Consider the following 22,448-nt stretch of genomic DNA (forward strand, 5'->3'; position numbering starts at 1 on the left):
GATAACAAAGTGAGTGGAGTGACATGCTGCTCTCGCCTGTTGGGCTGCTCTTATCTGTCTCCCTGGGTGCTTCCAAAGCCCTGGGTGCACACTGAGCCGCTTTGTTCCCAGGATGAGTTCTTGATCCTGGGGAATCGAGCCCTGTTTGAGCGAGTTTCCTACCAGGAGGCTGTTTGCACCGTGCAGGCTGTCCGGGATCCCCGTGCTGCTGCTAAGAAGTTGTGTTCACTTGCCCAAAGTTACGGTTGCAAGGACAACATCGGCGCTGTCGTGGTGTCCCTGCACATTGGTGAGGACAGCTGCACATGTGAGCCGCCGGTCACCACCACCGAGCCACGGGGCCCTGCTCCTGCTCCTGTTCCTGCGCCTGTGATCCCGGGCCCTAGCGACCCAGCCACCAACCTCTCCTCCAGCAGTGGCATTGTCACTGAGTTCAGCAGTGAGACATCAGCTTCAGAGATCGGCAGCGAAGCGGGGTCCACCGCTTCAGATGAACACCCGTCCTCTGGCACTGTGACCCGCCCAGAGAGACGCTGTAGCCTACACCCCGCTACCACACTGTGCGGCATCATGGTGCCAGGCTCAGGTGGGACCGGACCCCACCCAGGTCTATTCCAGCAGCAGCCGTCCAGCACCACATTCTCAAGTAACCAGTCGGACAATGGCTTGGACAGTGATGATGAAGCTCCACTCGAGGGTGTCATCTCCAATGGCAGCAAATTAGAAGTGGAAGTAGACATTCACTGTTGTGCTTTTCAGCTGCGGTCGGGGCCCCATGAGAGCTCCAAAGACTTGGACTTTGAAAAACGAGGCTTTGACCATCCCGGTGGTAAAATGCGCAGACAGAACAGCGTGGTGGTTTCTGCTACAAACGGCTGCTTGCTTGCTGTATGTGGGAGAGAGATTGCTGACCTTAAGAAATCTCCCTCCACATCCAGCCTGTTTGGGAAGAAGTTGTCCAATGGTTCTGTGGTAGCCCCTGAAGACAGTCACAACCTAATTGAGGTTGCCCTAGAGGCTCCCAAGAAAAAGTCTGGCTATTTCACAGCTCCAGCACAGCAGGACCCAGAGGACCAGCTGATTGTGCCTCCTAGTCTGGAGCAGGAAGTCAGGGAGCAGCTACGAGGCCAGAGCCCTCTAGTCTCAGGCCCCTCTGCACCAACCACACCCTCCTCCTTAAAAGATCCGGTGTGGGATCATCCACACCCCCCAGCATTTCCACCCAGCCTGGTTCCAGGTCCAGGCCCGACTCCTATCCTACAACAGGAGGTTTATGATACCGCCCTCTAAGGGGGAGGATTTCTGTGATTGTGCCATTCTGGGACAGAAGAGTTTTCTCATACACGAGGGAAAGTCCAGTGAAAGTTGCCATTCAGATACTTTGTGAGAACGAGACAAACCTGTGGCATCTTAATGGTCACTAAATAATGCCTTTTAACGTGAGGTCAAAAAAAGTGTACGGTCTGAGTATCTGAGAGAACAAAGGCAAAAAAAAAAAGATTTCAGTTTGTAACAGAACATTGTGAAACAGAAAGCTGGCTGTATTAGACAAAGAACAAGCCTGACCTGAAATTGGATACCTCGAGTGTTTGAACTCGTCAGCAGCATTTCCCTTTACTTGGAAAGCAAAGCAATCTGGAGGGTGTGCAAGAGATCATGTCAGATCTTTTCTCCAGGAGCTCCGTTGTCTCTCAGATCCTGGAGGGAAGTACTATGACGGAAACATGAAAAAGTGCCTACTACAGAAGACACAGCCTAGAGCTCCCTACATCCTGGCTGTGTTTCAGAGACGTGAGTTTGATAGTTGAATTTGCAGGATGGATAGTGTCTCTAAGAGACCGGGACTGGCACAGCTTCGGCTCTCCTCCTCCTCCTCCACCTGTGGCTTACGAAGGAAATCAGAGAGTCTAAATGCTTATAATACACACAGATCTGAAAACAACACAACTGCATTTTCATTGTGTCTGTTTTTTATCGTTAGCATTTCCACACCATATATAAAGAATTGTCTATCACTCCTACATAGTAAAGTACAAACTCACATCTAGCGGGTGGCCGATGTGATGTGCTTACACTGCTGACATTAAGACTGAATATTTTTTCTATGTAGAGCAATGCAATATCAAAGTCATTTAGTTCTAAAGCAAGAGGCAATTAGTAGAGGTTAACAACTGTTACTGCAGTATATTCTGTGACAATGCATTATAGAATGAGCTCCTTAAAACATTCATAGGAAGATAAAAGATTCATTTGAATTTAGTCAGTTTTATGGTCACTGGATAGTGGACTGGACAAATGAGCTAAGACACAAAACTGAAGTATTACATATTGTAAGGCCAAGAGATATAAAATCAGGATTTGTACTGCATGTGTGAAAATATCCCCTCTGGTACTTACATTTTAGTATATCTGAATTTTGGAGGCTGCTTCTGCTTCTGCTTTTTAAAATTTGACACCATCAGTCCATCCTGTCCCTTGAGGCAGATTTCATTATTGATGTTTTTACTTTGCAAAATGTTTTAAATCTTACCTCTATAATGCACTACACATACATCCAGGTGAGGTTTGGCGTGTGGTGTTTAGACCCTTAAGAGAACTGAAACCCTATTCTCTTGCATTTTTTTCAGTCATCTATTATACACCATAGATATGTGTGCAACTGACAAAAACAAAATGCAGGAAGGACTGCCTTATCACTGTGTTATCTGAAAAACTACATTAAAAGCATTGGCATATCATTTAATTAGCTTTCTCGGTAGAATAAATTGACTTGGTGAAGGAACAAGTTACAGCACCTGTATGTTTTACTAAAAACATAAAAACATTGAGATTTGCTGCCTGTGTATTGATGACATATCACAAAAGGAAGAGCTTGATGTAGCTTTTTACTTGGGCACATTTATGTCCACACGCCTTTGTAATCATATGGCTACTTTAGTTGCGGCTACACACAGTTAATGTACAAATATTATGAGTGTCGCAGCAGTAAAAGGTGCCCAAATAAGAACGCACTATTTCAGTCCCTTCCATTAAGAATAAGTACAACCACTGGACACTTTGTTAGGTACACCTATTCAGCTGTTCATTAACAAAAATATCTAACTAGCCAATCACATGGCAGCAACTCAAAGCATTTAGATGTGTAGACCTCATCAAGACGACCTGCTTAAGTTTAAAGCGAGCATCAGAATCGGGGAAGAAAGGTCATTTCAGTGACTTTAAATGCAGTGCTGCTGTTGGTGCCAGACGGGATGGTACGAATATTCCAGAAACTGCTGATTTGAGATTTTCCCAGACAGCCACCTTTAAAGTTTATAGAGAATGGTCTGAAAAAGAGAAAATATCCAGTGAGTGGCAGTTCTCTGTGGAAAAATTCCTTGTTGATGTCAGAGGTTAGGTGAGAATGGGCAGACTTCTTTGAGCTTATAGGTAAACAGCAGTACCCCAAATAACCACAGATTACAACCAACATATGAAGAAGAGCACCTCTGACTGCATGACACATTGAACCTTTAAGAAGATCCACCTTGGGTGACATTACTGTGAGCTAAGAACAAGTTGTGTTAGCTCCCCAAACATGCACAACAAAAGAAGGGAAAACGTTGCCTTGTTTGATGAGTCTTGATTTCTGTGGCAACATTCAAGTGGGAGTGTCAGAATTTGATGTAAATGGCATGAAAGGATGGGTTCATCCTACCTCGCATAAACAGTTAAGTCTACTGCTGGTGGTGTAAGGGTGTGGGAGGTATTATTTCTTCATAGTTAATACCCATGGAGATTTGTTTAAACACCACAGTCTACCTGAGTCTTGTTGCTGACCATGTCCAACCCTTTATGAGTACATTGTACCAATCTTCTGATGGCTGCTTTCAGAAAGATAACGTCAATTCCTTCAAACTGGTTTCTTGAACATGTCAATGAGTTACTTTACTCAAATGGCCTCCACAGTCACCAGATCTCAATCTAATGGAGCAGCTTTGGGATGTGGTGAACAGGAGGTTCACATCATGTGCGCTTGACAAATCTGCAGCTACTGTATGATGCTATCATGCTAACGTGGAGCAAGATCTCTGAGGAATGTTTCAAGCACCTTGTTGAGTCTATGCTATGAAGAATTAAGGCAGTTCTGAATGCAAAAGGGGGTCTAACTCAATGCTTCAGCAGTGCACATCATTCATGTTTTTTAAATATATAGTCAACTCTATTGTCATATATATGACAGAAAAAATACATTATTGTTTAAACTGTCAGTTATATGTTCTGCAGCCTTGGAAACCTCACATTGTCCAGTCCTGAACCTCCCCGCATTGTGCCAAAAGAGGAAGCAACTCTGCAGAGCTGCTGTGGCTAAGAGAAGGCCAAAGTTGGGTAATTGCTCTTGTCAGTGATTACTACAATAGATTTTTATTTTTTCTGGTTGCCACTACATGTTGGAAGGAACTACACAGCCGTTGTACATTCAGACCTTTCAGTGTTCTCTTTTAGCCTTAATGTAACACTACTCAGTATTTTGAAGCGAGGAGCTTTTTGTTTCTTTCCGTTGATGTTCTGTCTGTGAATGAGGTCTTTGGCTCCATGTGAACGAGTGAGAAGTCAGTGATGATGCCTTAAATGCTGTGTGGGTATGAATTCCTCCTTGTTTTATCTCCTGAAAAGAATATACACTGTCAAAAGCACCTTGTACATAGAATATAATAGTAATATCCAGAGTTATGTATATTTAATTTTATTATATAATTTTTTTTTAGCATAGTGTTCTGAGGTTATTGTGGCTTCCCTCAGCCAAGTGCATCATCTTTTGTCTATGACGACACTGACAATAAAGTTAATTTACAATATTTTTAAGTCTTATTAACATCACAAAGATATTTTTTTCATTCAAAGTATTTTTGTTTGTCACCACTTAGAGTTTTGTTACTATCTTAACTTATATTTAAATATTTTAAATTAACACCACAAAACTACATAAACTAACACTATCTTCCTGCATTGCTTTTACTCTGTGTAAATATAAGTTAATGAAAATCAGGACATACAGTTATTATCCACATGTAGGAGTCTGAGATCATATTTAGATGCATCGGTACTGTCCGTATTCTGCTTTTTCAGAATTCAAGAACTAATTTTAACTCCCAAATGCTTTTTTTTTAAAAATATCTAAAATTACAAATAGCAAATCCAGTTTTGTGATAAAGATAATCATTTTATTCCTGTCACTTTATTGATCAGTCCTTGCTGGGTCTGACATGCCAAACACATTGGACTCTGTGGTTCTGTCTGTGCCTAGACCTCCACAATTGGAGCCCACACATAGTGCCACACATCTGGATTACTGGCAGTGGAACACTGACGGGCACTGCAGGTGTAAATGCCACGTGGAGAGCTAAGCTAGCCTATGATTGTGAATGTTACTGATACATATCTGAAATGTTAATGAAGTCTGGAGAGGAGAAACTGAACTTTCTATAAGGTTTCATATCCCACAGTGGTAAAATCCCTTGTAAAATATGCAAAGTGTACATATATACCTGTATATCAGAGCGTCAATTTCCCATCACCTTTAACTATACGACTCATGTTTCAATATGTCTGATAATGAATATTGGCTGGTGTGTGTGTATAATGTTTGTGGAGGTTGTGTTTGTAATTTGCATTGTGTTGCTTTTTTTTATGTCCCTTTGGCACTTTGGCAGTGTGGTTTTATGAGTTTGCCCCCAGCTGCCATGTCAGGCTGGGACTGTACTGCATTGCTATATTTAGTGCTCTTTAAACTAACTGGCTCCTTTTGCTTTATAACATTTGTACCGTTGTTGTACATTCATGCGTTCAGTCTGTCTTTTGGTTGATACCATGTATTCACCCTCTGTCCGGTATAATATACTCACAAAATAGAAGTACATTTGGATAATGATCCATCGGTAATCAGTGTGCATGTACATAAGCAGATTGTATGCACAGAGGGAAGATGGAGGGGTACATTGCATTGGCTTAAAAATATTCCCTTTAATTCTTTAGTGGAAGGGGCTCGCGAGCTCAATACTCATGCAGTTAAATGCATTTGTACACAAAGTAGAGGGTAAGTGCATTTGTTAGGCTGCAATTTCAGTGTTTTTATTTTAACCTTCTTCTTTTGTTAACTATTCGGTATAATTTCTCTTTGCACATCATAACAAGCTCCCTGTGCATCTGTGTTGCAAAATGTCTGTGTTTGTGTGTAGATAAAAGCTTTAGCGCACACGTGCTGTAAGTGTATGCATGTCTGTGTGAAACAATGGATCGACTGTAATTCTGTGTGAATATGGTGAATGAAACCGATCAGAGATGCTCCATTTGTTTAAAATGTGACCAAAGTAGCCATTGTTTAATCTCACTATTCCTTTATGCATATTGTTTTCAAGAAATGCTTGAATATTTCTTTTCCTGAATGCCAAGAAAGTGATGTTTATTTTTGTACTTTTTTTTTCATGCAAATTAATATTTCCCTTTTTTGCTACAGAATTTAAAGTCATTGGGCTTATAAAGAAATCTGTCACCCATTATGGTACTATTGATGGTACTATAACTGTATTTATTGTTGAAAGCATGCTCTAAATATAAGGCTACAGGGAAAAAAACATAGAATACATACAAAATGTGATTTATTTGTACAAAAGGGAGCATATCCGATATTTTTAGGTTTTTATTCGAGCATGCAGATTACTGCTACAAATTTAGTTTTTTTTAAGAATCATTAAGAAGATTAATTATTTAGGAAAAGAACTAACAATGGGCACTTTTGTGGTTTGTCAGAAAGAATTGTATATTCTTGAACACTGAGAGTGGAAGGTGGTTATTTTATTTTAAATGCTGCTATCATTAGTTTTCAGCAGACAGGCTGGTTTTTGTTTTGTTTTTAACTTTAAGCCAAGTAGCAATAAAACTTTTTACTGTGAATTTTTTTGTTTTTGTCCAGTGTCAACTTTACTTATCATTATTAACGGTTATATCAACCCATCCATCCATCGTCTTCCACGTATCCAGTTCAGGGTGTTTATTTCAACCCAATAAAAAACAAAATCACTTTAAAATTTCTTACATTCTTAGAATTATTAGCATCCTTGCATTTTTTATATGTAATCTCACCCCTTAATCCATGCCCAAAAGGGCAGGTTATGCGGTTATCGCTGATGTGTTGTCCTGTTCAATACTCAGATCAAGAAAATAAATGAGAAGAAACAGTGACCGCTGCTGTGGAATTATATGTAATGTTTTAACTTTGTAAATTCCTAATCACAGTAGATCCCATCTGTTGGTGAAGCTCAGAGTTATGAGTTATCCTAAGCTCAGGTAAAGTGGTTGACAAATTCTGAGAATAAATTTTAATTAAAAATAAGTATATCTCTTGTGAGTGCTATAAGAAGAACAGAGTGTGTGTCTTTCTCAGACTTATGTGTGTGTGTGTGTGTGTTTTAAATCAACACATTAAGTTAAAAGAAAAGGGAAAAAAAAAACCCCAAAGCCATCAGAAAAGCTTTAAAACTATAACAAGAAACCATGTGACACTCAACTCCATTTCCTTTTAAAATGTCAAAGACATTTGTTTTCAGGAAGTCAGTTCAGCCTGTTTCAGCCATCTCTTTCACAGATAAATGCAATGACAGATGACCATGTAATATTATACTATTTTGGTAGTTTATTATAACTACAACATCATAGAAAATATGAAAGATGTGGTAAACAGGCATAAAGAATAAAAAAGATTAGGTGTGTATAAAACACTATCAAGGCATAAAAATGTATAAAACAGCTTATATACAAGTAACACCTAATGAGAGTGACAAGAAAAAAAAGTCCTGTCAAAGTGATTTTTTTTTCTCACTCCTACTTTTGTTCACTTGTGAATAAAAAAAGGAAAGGCAGCTTAAAAATTATCATCCTGGTTTGTTCTTTGCTTTTTCAGCTCCCGCACTGACCTGAAAGCTCTGATAGCTAACACTGCACCAAAGATGAAAACAACCACCCCCAAGACCCCAAACAGTCCCTCTGCAATGTCTGCACCATTATACTTGCAATCAAACCCTTGGTGCCCTTTGCTCTTGTACATCTGCTCCCTCTCCTTACAGATGGGGTTGTCATAGGTTTCCTTCAGCTTGATAAAATAGATGGCAATTCCTGGGATGTACCCCAGACCGATCAGGAAACTCAGCACAGCCTCAACCAGCAGCACAGGAGGACACCGGAAAGGGACTCTGAAAATCCCCAGGCCCAGCATGGCAAAAGCGTAGATCATTAAAATTCCACCAGCCGCCATGGTGAAGATGTACGGAGGCCGCTTAAGCTCATGGAAGAGCCGGTCTAGCTCCTGCACTCTCTTTGCATCGGCTCCAGTGAAGGCACTGGCACCACCGTAGTAATAAGTGAATAATCCACCGAGGCTGGCCAGGTCACGGTAACCCCCATTGTTGCTGTAAGGCACCCCGGCACAGATTATGATAAGCAGGTTCACAAACACCTCTGCAAGCTGGCAGATACCTGGAGACAAAGATTTATGGCTTTTTAAGAAAAAGATATTTTCAAATTGGGGATTTTGACTTTTGCCTTAAAATAATTGTTTAAAGAAACTTATTTTCACATTACATTAAACAACAGAATAAATAAATAAATACTAACTGTTCCAATGCAGCATTTAAAAATAATTTACTATTGTGCTATATTTTCAAATTTTTGCACTATCCTCTCGTTATCATATAATTTACATCCCTGAATGCATTTTAGGGATATTTCAAAAAAATTGTAGCTTGCATGTAATGTTTCACAGAAGAAATTAAAACCAAATATACTTGCCTCTGCTGGTTAATATGTATCTGAAATTGTAAAGCGCTGGCTTCGGTTGTGGTTCGTAATACTCCATCTCAGAGAGATCCCCTGAAGTCTCTCTGGGCCTGTAAGGAAAGTAAAATGTTTTCAAATAATTTATTTTGCTACAGGTTTATGTAATTTTAGGTCAAAACATTGCAGAGTTAAATATGATCTTCGGGCTTTATGAAGGTTTAGTGAATGCAGACCATGTTTAGAACTACATTTACCGTCTTGAGGTTCCTTCATGTCTGTGAGAGGCAGTTGTCATATCCCTCTGTCTGTTTTCTCCGGCCCTCCTGTCACCTGCAGTGCCCCTCTCCTCGGCGTCATACCCAGAGTAGTCTCGATTGTGCGTGTAGCGCTTATCCCCGCTTTTGCCGTCACCACTCTGATCGCGTCTTCCCCTCTCTGGCATCTTCCTGTGCCAACATAATACAATTATAGACCTGTATCTTGTTTATTTTACAGCCTGTCATAAACAAAGTGGGTAGTTGGCTTTTATCCACGACGCACTGCAAGCAATAAAGCAGCATGGGGGATAACTTAAAAAAATGTCTCGATGAGGTAGAAGTTTCTTCATTAATGAAGCAGCTTATCAAAAGCTGGTGATAACTTGAGGCACTGTAAACGTCTGTGAATTATGATTTTTATCCGTTTCATGATATCTTATCTCAACATGAGAAAACAGAGCGTTCTTCCAAGTTGCTCATTCGCAACGTCCTCCCTGTTGTAAAGTTCGTCCCTGTTGCAAATTCACGTTAGCTTAATTAGTTGCGCGTTTGTGAATGATACAAATATATAATGCCTGTGTTTCATACCTTCAGATACTGCCAGAAGATAATTCACCTGTCACGGCTTCCTGTTTGAGATTACCTTCTTCCCTCACCTGTATTGTGCCACGCCCACTAGTTTGGGTATTGTCCTGCACTGTCGAAGGCATTACTCATTTAAAAGGCACATGGGGTTGATTGCATGTAGTTGCTGCTGTTTATTTCACTGTTTTGACTGTATTTATGCAGCTTAAATCACCAAGGTTCATAAAAAACAACAAAAATGTGCTTAAAATAAAACGTTTATTTTTATTTAACTTTCAAAAAGAAAAAGAAAAAAAAATTGCGATTCACGTCCAACCTGAAGTGAGAACACACACCGCGCATGCGCTCATACTTGTAAGTTCATAACATTATTTTTAGCATTTCCGCCGAGGCATTCACAGATTTCAGAATAAATGCCTCGAGTTCTTAACTTGCTCTGCAATCTGTAATTATAGGTAACATATTCTTCCGTGCATTTCTTTAAGACATGACCACGAGACAATTGGAGAATTTTCATGTAATTAAAAGCTGAATATTTAGTGCTGTTAAATGGAATTTAGGTTTATTTATTTAGCACCAATTCAATATGATAGTTGTTTCAAAGCAGTTTGTACTGTAACGTAAAGACCTTACAGTATTCTAGAAATAAACCCCAACAATTGAACAACCTAATATGAACAAGCACTTTGCGATGGTAGGAAAGAAAAACTCCTTTTTAACTGAAAGAAACCTCCAGCAGAACCAGGCTCAGTGAGGTTCAACCATCCACCATGACCAGTAGTGGGGGATTGAAAAGATAAAGGAAGAAAGATAAAAGAAAAGAGAGCATAGAGAGACAAGAAAAAACACAGACTAGAGGAGGGAAGACGTGATTGGAGAAGAAGTCCTCAGTACACCACAGTGTATTACTTGAAGTTTTACAGCAGTCTGAGCATATTGCAGCATGAATAAGTGATGGATCAGAGTCATCTTATCCAGGCCTTTTCCTTATCATCTATAAGCTTTGTTGAAACAAATGTTTTGAGTCTAATATTAAAACTGCAGAGACTCTCTAGAACCTCTAGAAACCACAAATAATCCTGTAGTCTTAGAGGGTGGTGTGATGTTGGGATAATATGGTACTATGCGGTCATTAAGATCTGATATGATATGATATGATATGATATGATATAGCTGTGATGAACACAAGCAAGATAACCTATCAGTGAGCGTAAACCATCAGCAATCATAATATCACTTACAAACTGAAGCTACACTGAATGTGATTTTTTTCACAATACCTTGAAACCTTTGCAGGATCTTGGAGTGCAATTTTATATTCTATTATATTTTATTTAGTGTTTATTTATTTTTCAGTTGAGTTTAATTTTGGTTACTATCCACACTGGGTTTTGTTCTTTCGGTTCATTTACTGTCTAAATGCTGAAACTTTGTAAATATAAAGGCAATCATCTGCACCCCGTAATTTATTTCTATTAAATTTTCGAGTATTGTTAATATTAATATTGTTATCATTGTAAGTAGTAGTATTAGTACTAAAAGTATTAATGAAGCCTTTTTATTATGAAATCTTAGAATCAGCACTCACCGGAAGTATTTGGCGTTACTCCCTGAGCTCACGCTGCCGTTACAACCGACCGCGCGCTGCTCTGGCTAGCAAGCAAGGAAGATGCTAGACAGAAATGGCGGTGACGGCAAGGCGAACAGCATGAAGTGCTGATGCATTACATAGATCAAAACGTTCGACTGGCAGGACACCGTTGGGCAAATGACAATGACGTCGAAATAGACCACCTTTTGTAGCTGTCAGTAGAAACCTACAACACCTTTCCGGGGGATTCTTCATCTGGTCAGCGGAGGACAGAAAACCTCACCGGGAGCATGGCTTCTTACAGCAACCAGGTAGCTAGCTGGCTAGCTGGCTATCATTAGCCTCCAAAACAACTCGTGCAGTCTCTTATTTTTGGACTTCAGATCGCTCTTTGATTCTGCACCATTTTGACCAAAGCTAACGCCACACAATAATTAAATTTTGGTCAGTTGTGTGTTGTTATTTTAAACATTTGGCCTGTCGTGTCATTGAACTGCTGAAGTACTAAAAAGTGCTTGCTAATGCCCCCCCTAAGCCTCATTGGAATACCACCAGCATGGTAACGTGAGCTAACAGGCCCCAGGTCCTTCCATTCAAATGAACCAGCAGTACTTTCCGTCGCAGTTCTTGGGGCGATGACAACCGCTTTTAATTAAACGACACGAAAACTTGCTCAAACAAATGTTCGTGATACTTCGAAGTTATATTCCACAAATGTCATGTAATATTTCTTAGAGAAAAGTGACCGAAAACTGCTGCGTGTATGCATGGCCCACCTGCTCAGTGCTGCCACAGGCCTGCTGCCATATCTTATTTTTATAACTACCAGTAAGTTATTGGTTTTCTCGGGGTAGTCAGAAAGCATAATAACGGTCTAGTGGAATATTTTGCATGCGATCACTTGGCGTTTATAAGTGTTTCTGGAGCGGTGTAACGTTTTCGTGCTGCTCGTTTAGCTTCTAGTATGCTAACTGTTTTGCACAGGTGGTGTGCTTAGACTTTGCGGTCTGTCCGCTAGCTAGTTAGCTAAATACACATTCGACAGTGTGGGCCTTCGTTGATAGCGAAGAGTTACTTGATATGGAAACAATGAGGATCAGGGTTGAGCGTGCACGCTGCTTACAGAGCCACCGTCCACGTGACTGAGCTTGGATTGGAGGTAACCTAACAAGTTTGGTGTTATTTCTGGAAAAGCTAGCTGTCATGTTGGAAGGCCCATTTTGAGGTCTAGTTTTACATGAAGAAACATGCCAGGTCTCTAGTCTACTAGTAAGAGACTCAATTAAAGTTTAGAGAAGAAAAAGCTCATATAGTAAAAATTAATCAGAAATGGAGTCAAGTGAAGTGTTCAGTTCTAACTTTTTTTCAGGAAACGGAACCTGGCTAACCACTGTAGTAAGGGAAATCTGCTGTACTAAAGTAATTCTGCATGCTTTCAACTTTCTTCCTGGCTTCCAAATTGAGCGTTTCTATTGGTTCACTCTTTATTAAAGTGAAAGTTTCAGGGGAAAGCCGGCTGAACATCCCCCCCCCCCCTTTTTTTTTTTAATTTACATGTCAATATTTGGTGAAATAAATTCTCATAACTGAACTGACTGATACAGAGTTGCATAGTATTTTTTTGGTTTTTGTTAGTATGAATAGCATAGAGTGAATAGTAATGCATGGAAGCTTTCACAAACACTCTAAATTAGTGTTTTCCAGACTGTGCTCCACAGCAACGGTAACCCAGCAGATCTGGAGCATCATCAACTATTTCATTGGGTCTGCTTTCCTCTGTTTGTCACCACTTTTACTCTGTTACAAAACCCCTCATTTTAATAGCCATCCCTCTGTAAAGTAGTCACAGAAGGCAGGCGACTGAAAGGTTTGCTGTTGATTTATTGCTGAGTAAAAATACTAACACTGGGGCTAAAATTGGTCGATAAACAGCTGAGGCAGTAAAAGACATATGAGCACCAGAAGGGACATCGGTCTTCTGAGTAGAAGTTTAGCAAACAGGTAATTCTGGAAATGCTTATCAATTCTTCTGCACTGGGAGATAAAGGCAGATAGTGTTCTGCTTGTGGTAAGTCATCTTGTTAATGCATAATCTACCAAATGTGACACTTCAAATTAACATACCATTATTGCTCCTTTATTGTAGCTTATTGGCAAAGTTGAACCCTAGTTTGAAAACTAGTTAAAGTATTTCAGTGATTATATTTTATTTTTTGGGGTGGTAATTTTATTTGGGATTGTATTGGTTTTTGGTTTAGTTTAATAACCTCTAAGATTTAAAAAAGAGACATTTAAATTACATGAATATTTAAACCTTTTATTCCGATAGTCCTGTTATGATAGTCTGTCAAAAAAGTGTATTTTACCACTGTCAATGTAGACATCTGAGTCAAGGTTTTCTAAAGTTGTCTTGACCACAAAAAGCCTTACATCTCTGCTGAAATACCATCATTAACCTTAAGCTGTAGTTCAGGGGTATAGGCACGGTAGCATTTATTGCTTGTGTAAGTACGACATGTTATAACACCATAAAGATCTTTACACAGTGATGGCTATTTTTCATTTCTGAACACGGGAGCTGTATTTATCTCCTCTCCTTGTATCAGCAAGGCTGTGTAACCAATGGCCTTCCCTTTAGATCTTACTCATTGACTGTTAGAGATTAAAAAAAGCTGTAAAGAAGTTTAAGTATAAACCACATCAGCTTTGTTACTGAGGGATTCTAGTAGTTTGATCCCTGTTTTGAAATTGGCATGTGTCCCATTATAGATGTGAAAACTGAAAACACAAAGAAACACAAAGAAATCCATGATTGGGAAACAGGAAATTGTAAATTAATCCAATTTAAAGAAAAACAAAAAGAAAATGCAAGCTGTGAAGATTAGTTATCAGAGTAACTTTACTTTTATCAACAACTATTGGCCGATCTACATGATTATGTGACATAGTGATAGCAGAGGGCCATTTATCAGCAAATTATTTAGTCCACTGTTATTAGTTCAATTGAGACTAAAGATTAGAAACTCTTCTCAATGTGACACATTAAAAATGTAGCAGCATCAAACTTTAAGCATCCTAAAAATGAATGTAAAAATAAATCTGCACCTTAAAAACATTTATCACTCAGTGAGTTTAGCTGCCATTAATCTGGAACTTGTCCTTGGGATGATTAATATCGGGGGCCCACAGGATTAAATTGTTCTTCTAGTATCATTGTTTCATCTTCCAATGGGAATCAGAATGTTCAAATAAGTCCTCATATTAATTAAAAGGGAATATGTGCCTGTGTTATGGCTTAGTCTGCTGAATCAATTTTCTGATACAGCAAAATTGAAAGTGTTCGCACATTTATGAGCAGTTGCTTTTGGCTGAGAGCAGACGAAATGGAAATGATTGTAACGCCGTTATTTGTCCCAATTTTTAATAATTTTAATGGTTTGTAATTGTTGCCACCCTTTTACTACATCACACTACCAGGCAGGCACAGGCATGCTTGGCAAACTCATTGAAAAACTAGTCTGACCTTATTTGTACTGGCACTGCAGCATTTTTATGTTCAGCCAAGTTGCCCATTAATAACTCCGCAGATCAGTTTAGGTAAACAAGCCTGTGCTTAGAATAAAACAAGATTGTTTGCGCGACATCAGTTTTAGAATTGTCGTAGTACATATCTGTATATTTCACAGCACTGACATAATTTTAAATTTGTGAACCACACTATCGCTAATAGTCAGTCACCAATAGTGAAACTCACTAAAGTCTATAAATCACCTTATCTTTCTAGTCTTATTCTTACTTATGACTACTTATTCTTCTTACTTCTTATTCTTGGCTCTTTCTTGTTTGTGTGATGTCGTCATTAAATTGTGCTAAAATCATACAGATGGCTAATTTGTTGTAATCCGCAGTCCAAACGATCAGCAAGGGAAGCTTAGTGTGGTACGTGTGGCATGCCTGCAGAAAGGAGCAAAGGGACATTCTTTCTGTTGTGATTGTATTAGCCATCCTGAGGCCGCTGGATCATTGCTGGCTGTTTGTCGCTTGTAGTGCCATTTCAGCAATGTGGGCCCTCGCGTGGGGCCTCGTTTGCAAAAAGTTATATATGCTTGAGCTGCAGTTTCTTTTCTCTGTGACTACCCTTTCACGTTCCACTGTTTATTGCACCGAAAAGATTAACAGCATGGCTAGTGAGTCCATTTTACCTTTTTTAAGTTGTGCATGTGGGCCCTTCAGTGGCTCAGTGTTTTTTTGGGTTTTTTTTTTTTTTTCCTCTCAAGGTATAACGCACAATTATAGTTGATGTCGTGGTGATTCTGTGGAAAATTAATTAATAACACTGTAAGCAACATCAGAAAATAGCAGTGTAGTAAAAACATGACAAATAATGTCGGTTTTTATACAGTCTGCCTAAACGTCATCAGAGGGTGCATGACGAAGCGCTGCGTGAAGATTTTTAAGCGTTCTAATTCATTTTGCCTGCATCCACTACACATAATATGAACCCCTACTACCATAGACCTGGCTTCATTTGAAGCTGGTTGTAGTGTGTGCAATGAGTAATATTGTAGTTTGATTGTTTTTGGCTAATCTAATAAAACGAGTTAACTTTGAAGTCTTAATTTCAAGTTCATATATGCAGCTTTCCATAAGTGCTGGTCTGCTGGCTGAGCAGCTGACTACTCATTTAAGTCTAGCTGGTTGCTTTATTAAAATTTCAAAATAATAAACTTCTAACAGTTTTAATTTTGCAATGCATATATACATTTTTTGATACCTGAAATATCAACTTCAAAAACAATTCGAAGATGATCATAGATTTTATGTTAGTGCCACCTCCTCGTGTCCTGTGTGTGTGCGCTTGACTGATGAATGTTTAATGGCATGTAGCGTCTTGAACTGATGGAACCTACCTCACTACAAGTGTTAATTTGGTAAACACGGGTGACACAAGTTGTTGATTATAACAAGGTCTGTCGGTCAGTCTGAGAGGTAGGGATGGGAATCAAGAACCAGTTTTTGTAGAAAACTGGTTCCCAGCAGTCAATTTCCTTGAAATTGTTAGTCTGCTTGCCTATCAATAGTGCTTATCCATTCTTGCACTCGCACTACAATCGGCTGATTTCAGTTTGTGTGTTATAGATGCAAAATAGCGATGGTAGTGACTTTCAAAATGGAGCCGGTGAAAATGGAATGACAATTGATAAATGAATCGATTGATAAGTGATATTGATAACGGAATCGGAATGGCTAAATTCTCATCAGTTCATATGCCGTCAGTGATGGATTCTTTCCTCTGCTCTCTGTTTCACCATGTCTGTGTGTGTCAAAGCAGAAGCAACTAACTCAGCTACACTAATAAGTAAAGTGAAGATACCATTATATAAGGGGAGTGGGTGGTATAGGTGGAAAAGTTGGTAAAATATGTTTAATTCAAATCCCAGTAATCTTGTGTCACCTCAAAGCTACACATGTGTTAAAAGCAGTCCGTGAAGTTACATCAGAGGCCTGCTTTGGCTTGGTTTAAGTACAACAATGCTTTTTATAATGCCTAACGGTTAACACAAAGCATTCTTTTGAATGCTTTGTGTTAACCTTTAACAAACTGACAAACCTACTTCACCTAGATAAAACAGGTCTAGATTCAGAGCTGTTTGTGCTCATGGTTTATGTATAACACTGCATGACTCATCAGTTTGCACAGGTTAGCATTGTAAATTGAATGAGTGATGAAGGACTGCTGTATGTGTCCCAATACCTAGATTCTGAAATGACGGCACCTTATGATTGCATTCCAGTTATGAGGTTGAATGACCTGTCTACAGTGAACACTGCTTAAAAATGTTCCCCATGATTTTATATTTTATACTAATGAATAATCTGAAAGTTCTTGATTGTTTTTAACTTTTTATTTTATTTTATAGTGTATTTTATTCCATTGTCTTTCCTTTTCAGTTAATGGTTGTATTAATTTTGTTCCCACAGTACATCTTTGGGGAATTCAGCCCTGATGAGATCAATCAGTTTTTTGTGACTCCACGATGTTATGTTGAGGTAAGCAGATTGGTCCAGAAAAAGCAGTAGCGGTCATTATTCCATTAATAAGTCATTATTAAATTAAAGAGAAAGAATTAAATTTATTTTTTGAGTAGTCGTGTTGGCCTCGTCAGGATATCCTCTCAATGGAAACAGCAAGGTTCCTGGAGAAATATAATTCAAATAAATTTGCTTATCAGCCCTAATAGTCCAAAATCAGGGCTTCAGGATTACTGAAATTGACCATTGAGCCAAAATGCATATATCTGGTAAATGGTAATTCTACACTTGACAATGGTCTTAAGATATCAGTCATGTCTATTTTAAGTATTACTTTTGTGGTTACCTGCTGGGTCTTTATCACAACTTATATTTTCTCTCTCTTTGCAGCTTCCTCCGTTCAATGACAAAGTCCAGTGTGTCACTCAGTCTTCTGGTATGTACTTCTTACATAAGCTAATTTCCTATATTTTATTTTTTTAATTATTCAAAATACATCAAAATACTCTAAAGTAGACATGGGCTGACTGTTCTCCTGCTCTTAGTTGGCATCAAGTTGTTTTTCAGAGCAGGACTAAATGTATGGCTGAAGCCCAGGTATAGCTGATCTGGCTGGCCTTGCAGGAAGATGCTTTTCCTGTCATTTATTTGTATTTTTTTTATACATTTGTGCAATATTGTTTGAAACGGTTTATAAATTCCACTAAATCTTGACCCTCCCCACCACCTTTTTTTTTCTTTTTCTTTTTTTTGCCCACCAAAATCAAAAATGTTAGAGCAGCCACCTTTCTTTCAAATAGTACCTATATGCACATGACAATTGCCTTACCTTGATTTGTATTGATTATTTAGGATCTTACTGCACTCCTGCTGTACCTTTTATTATGGAGTCTATGGGACTGCAGGTTTGCGGTGAGTTGAGGAGTCTGATACCCTCTTGTACGTTTGCTGTAAAACTGAAAATCCAGGTTTCAAAAACTGGTGGCTTTCTAAACTTTTTGCCTGTATTCTTTCTCTTGCCTGTTGGTAAAACCTATATAGCTTTGCATGCTTAAGGTACTGCGAAGTATCTTATCTTTTCTTGCATATAATACATTTTCACTACTGTAGGTCTCCGTTACAATAAAATTGAATTGCATTTTAATGACTTACCAATCACGGCTTATTTACTAAGGGCATAGAGATGATTTTATGCGGTTGCTAACATGTGTGTACATGTTTATTCTTAAGTTGAGGTTTCACTGCTGAATGCATTTTACAGTAATGAAGTGCAATTTCAGTAACACTAACACTAACAGATTCCTCTCATCTCAGTAGAGGGAGTACCTTGTGTTTCAGTGCCCTCTTACCTTCTGCAGGGGATCAGAGATTACATTTGGTTGGCCAATCAGCTGTGTCATGATGACTTGGATGATTTTTTTCTTTCATATTTGCACTTGCTAATGTTTCACCTTTGCACTTTGCACCTCTCGCTGCATAATAACTTACAGTTCAAACTGCTGTGTGACACATTTTGTCCAAAAATTAACTTATAAAAACTGATGTATTTGTTTTACATTGTTCTGTATTGCTGAAGTTTCCAACACTTAAAAATGCTGTTAAAAATATTCAGGAAGTAAGGATTATTGATGCGTGTCTGCAGTCAGTTAAGCCAGACTTCCTTTCTATTGACTACCTTTGGTTATCAACCGTATTGTATCCCTTTGTAATCTTTTTTTAATGTGATTTTAGACACTTGTTAAATCGCATGTCATTGCCTAAATAAAAAACAAACAAACAAAAACATTTTAATTAAATCTTCAAGAATGATTGAGAAAAATGGTATCTCAAATTGTCAGCAAAATAAACTTGGCTTATAATAAACCATTAGTTAAAACTATTGATTGTCAACTTGACATTGAATGTTTTTTTTGTAGCAGTTTAACTTGAATAGTTTCAACAGAATATTGATAACATCTGGCCACTGACCACACAGGATTGTGCCAAAAATGTTTTTTATTTATTTATTTTTAGTTTATTGGGGTTTTTTTTCCCCTTCAAATCAGAATCATAAGTAAGTGAAAGAAGTTTTATCCATAAGACTATATTGTCCTTCCCAGACCCAATTTTAAGTGTTGAATCACCCCACTTCTGGAATTTATGTGAGACCAGAAGGAATTTGGTTTGGATTGGACAGCAGTAGTTGTCAAAAATAGGTCTAGAAGAATTTCTTTTTGTTGGTATCTTTGATCCTGTCAGAGCTCCCACGACCCCTTGAGTAACAGTTTGCTTGTTCAGGAAAAAGGATTTTATGTGACGTTCTGCAGCAAAGTCAGATACCACAGCCTGGTTTTAATATGTAGGAATTAATCTAAACAGTGCTCTGTATTTCTAATTGACTGAAATATTATCTGCAGGAGAAGACTATCAGCACATTGAGTTTGGTGTTGACGAGGTGATGGATTCCAAGGCTGTTGGGGGCAACGATCCTTTATACAAGGTGTCGAGTACCCTAAACCCACAGGCTCCTGAGTTCATCCTGGGCTGCCAGCCGGCCCAGAAAGCTCAACAGACGGCTTCTCCAGCAGCTGATGTCCCTGACGGGGCACACTTCAACTCACTGGACGGACCTGACTCGGAGGCCTCAGCCCTGGACAATCACCAGCCGTGCCCGGACATGGACGGACTCCCTGGCAGCCTGGGACAGAGAGAGCGAAAGAAAAAGAAAAAACGACCGCCTGGGTACTACAATTACCTGGAACCGTCAACTGGCAGCAACAGCAGCAGCACCAGTACAGCGGATGGGACACCTGTGACAGCACTGGTGAACGGACATGCACTCAGTGGCCCACACCACAGTACTGAGGATGTGGACAGTAAGGCATTGTCAGGGGCTGAACTTTCCACCCCGGGACCCGCCTCCACAGCAACACCAACAGCTGCTGTGGCAGCAGCCAAGTGTGCCCCCACATCCACTGCCAATCAGAGGACTAGTGATAGCCCTGATGACTCTTCTTTGGACTTAGCAAGTGGAGCTGCCTCTTTATCAGATGGCAACAATGCCACTTCCCCCTGTTCATCCTCCTCTCAAAGCAGAGGGATGACAGAGGGACCAAGGACTGCAGATCAGCAGCCAGATCATTTGGCTCCACAGAGCCCTGAACTTTCAGATACTCCACATAGCCCCCTCTCCAAATCACCTCTTCCTACTTCAGCTGCTGTCATCTCTGTCATCACTTCCATTACGACTACTGAACTAGAGGGAGGAGAGATGGCAGACAATGGGGTGGCAAATGGGCTAGCAGAGTCTACCACTCCTGTCAGTGTAGATGGACACAAAGAGGACATTGAGAGTGGGGACCAGGTTCAGCAGGTCATCCCAGAGTCAGCTGCCCAGTCAGTAGTGACAGAGCAGGCACATTCACCTGCCACTCCAGCTGCACCTACTGCTAATCTTCCGAAATCCTGGGCTAGCCTCTTTCACAATTCCAAGCCTCTACCTGGTGGCCCTCAGGCATTTGTGGAGGTAAAGAATGTTGTGGAAGCAGTATCTCCCTCTGTCGCTGTGCCAGAGCAGCCTGAGAAAGTTGGGGAAGTAAAAGAAGGCCCTGTCCATGTATCTGAGGATCCTATGGCCCCTAAACTTGCAGGTATTTTATAAAGAAGCTGATAATTTACCTTCTAAAAACATTCCACCATTACTACTTTTTAATTTGGTGTAAGTTTATAACTTTTTTTTTTTTGCAAAAAGTATATTCTGCGAAATTCAATCCATCCCACTTGGTGGCAGTGTTGAGGTGATTGTACTGTTCATACTTGCATATCTAACAGAATAAGCTTTTAAAATTGGGATCACTGGAAAGAGTAGGGTATATTTTAAAAAAGAGATACATTTTTGCAGCTCATTATACTGATGGTATGGTAAGTTTGAGATGCACAGATTTCTCACTGACAGCTTACTTTAAAGAGAAGTTAAGGGACTGTTGCATTCATTTTCAAGAAATGACCACTAGATGGTGGTGCTACATGCAGGATGGCTATCCGATTTTATTTATTGTTTAAATCATTCCAGTTATTCCTATCAGAGCTGCAGTATGGGTATAAATGATCAACTGCAAGGAGCTGAGATGTGACACCTCATGAATACTTTGTTTTTTTACTTAAGGAAATGAGATAATGATTCAAGATGAGTCACAGCCTCAGATTTCACACAGTGAAACAGCATCTTGAAATGTGTTATTGATCGGAACAGTCTGATTTTACAAGCTGGTAGACAGAATGAAAAATGCAAAATATTGTGTTGTTTCTTGTCCTCAAATCGTATTCAGTGTTTTGCTCTTAACAGTGGTGTGCTGATTGTTTTCTGGGGAGATGAACCTAATTACACTACATTTTGTGGTTGTTGTCACAGAAGGTTACGGGAACTTACCAGGCTTAATTAGTTTGTCCTCTCTGACACTGGTTTGAGGTAGAATTTAAACACAATCCTGTGAAAGTTCACATATTCAACACACTGTCTCTCTTCTAAGGTACCCTTCAGATATTATGTCTCCCTTCAGATAAAACTTTCTCATTTCGCGTAGCGTGACAGCGATCAATCTTTGCCATTTTTTTTAGGGAGTAGTTATTCTAGAAGTGTGCAGAAGTACACACAATGCAAGTATGGCACATCATAGCAAAGAAGGTAGGCTATAATTATTAATGCATTTACTGTAAGATGGAAATGTATACTCGCTGTTGAGTAGCGGGCATGTTGGTTTCTAAGCACGTTAATTTAAATGTGTTTATTTGATGGTGTTTAGTCTTGAACTTAAACAACCAGACTAGCTTGAAATACACCAGTTTGGAGCCACAGACTAGCTGTTTGTATATATAAAAGTGATTGATTGAAATGGACCAAAAAGAAAAAATAATCTATCAATGTATATATATTCTTTAGCACTGCAGCAAACTATCTTTTTTTTCTGCCTTTTCTTTATATGCAAGTTTCTTGGATACTTCACACTTGTGTGCATATCACTGTTCAAAAGTAGTTAGAGGTTGGTAAAATCAGAAAAGTAGACCATAATCAGACATGAAACAGTGTCCATTTCTACACTGTAAATATGTATATATTGGAAAAATATAATACCCATAGGAAAAAGCTGTTAAAGGGTTGCTGTCTGTGACTGACATGATAAATGAGATGCGAT

At 39.3% G+C, this 22,448-nt stretch overlaps 3 protein-coding genes across 8 annotated transcripts in view; 2 read left to right on the forward strand and 1 right to left on the reverse strand.

Annotated features, from left to right (window-relative positions):
* Nucleotides 1-6,928, forward strand: part of phlpp2 (PH domain and leucine rich repeat protein phosphatase 2) — a 39,779-nt gene extending 32,851 nt beyond the window's left edge. For both annotated transcript variants that reach the window (XM_085269604.1, XM_085269612.1), the window contains exon 19: nucleotides 1-6,928. In XM_085269604.1, the coding sequence (XP_085125730.1) occupies nucleotides 1-1,290 (1,290 nt within the window). In that variant the 3' untranslated portion in view covers nucleotides 1,291-6,928.
* On the reverse strand, nucleotides 6,921-12,085 carry marveld3 (MARVEL domain containing 3). Of its 4 annotated transcripts, none has more exons than XM_085269639.1 (4): nucleotides 12,021-12,085; nucleotides 9,066-9,257; nucleotides 8,824-8,921; nucleotides 6,921-8,511 (listed from the first exon to the last, which is right to left on the reverse strand). In XM_085269639.1, exons 2-4 carry the CDS (start codon nucleotides 9,251-9,253, stop codon nucleotides 7,901-7,903), a joined length of 897 nt encoding a protein of 298 aa, XP_085125765.1. In that variant the 5' UTR covers nucleotides 9,254-9,257; nucleotides 12,021-12,085; the 3' UTR covers nucleotides 6,921-7,900. The 4 variants fall into 4 exon arrangements, with proteins under 4 accessions (XP_085125765.1, XP_085125773.1, XP_085125780.1 ...); XM_085269647.1 differs by lacking the exon at nucleotides 12,021-12,085 and adding an exon at nucleotides 11,242-11,250; XM_085269654.1 differs by lacking the exon at nucleotides 12,021-12,085 and adding an exon at nucleotides 9,657-9,797 and having other exon boundaries at nucleotides 9,066-9,253.
* Nucleotides 11,286-22,448, forward strand: part of usp10 (ubiquitin specific peptidase 10) — a 21,192-nt gene continuing 10,029 nt past the window's right edge. Inside the window, exons 1-5 of one of the 2 annotated variants that reach the window (XM_085269622.1) lie at nucleotides 11,286-11,555; nucleotides 17,227-17,295; nucleotides 17,668-17,713; nucleotides 18,130-18,189; nucleotides 19,674-20,906. In XM_085269622.1, coding sequence (XP_085125748.1) covers nucleotides 11,535-11,555; nucleotides 17,227-17,295; nucleotides 17,668-17,713; nucleotides 18,130-18,189; nucleotides 19,674-20,906 — 1,429 coding nt within the window. In that variant the 5' untranslated portion in view covers nucleotides 11,286-11,534. The remainder of the gene's footprint in view (nucleotides 11,556-17,226; nucleotides 17,296-17,667; nucleotides 17,714-18,129; nucleotides 18,190-19,673; nucleotides 20,907-22,448) is intronic. The other variant, XM_085269626.1, reaches the window with a different exon arrangement.

The sequence above is a fragment of the Mchenga conophoros genome, linkage group LG1 (assembly GCF_057382185.1).
Source record: "Mchenga conophoros isolate Kocher_MC1m ecotype Shallow Benthic linkage group LG1, M_conophoros_male_GT1.1, whole genome shotgun sequence".
NCBI lineage: Eukaryota > Metazoa > Chordata > Actinopteri > Cichliformes > Cichlidae > Mchenga > Mchenga conophoros.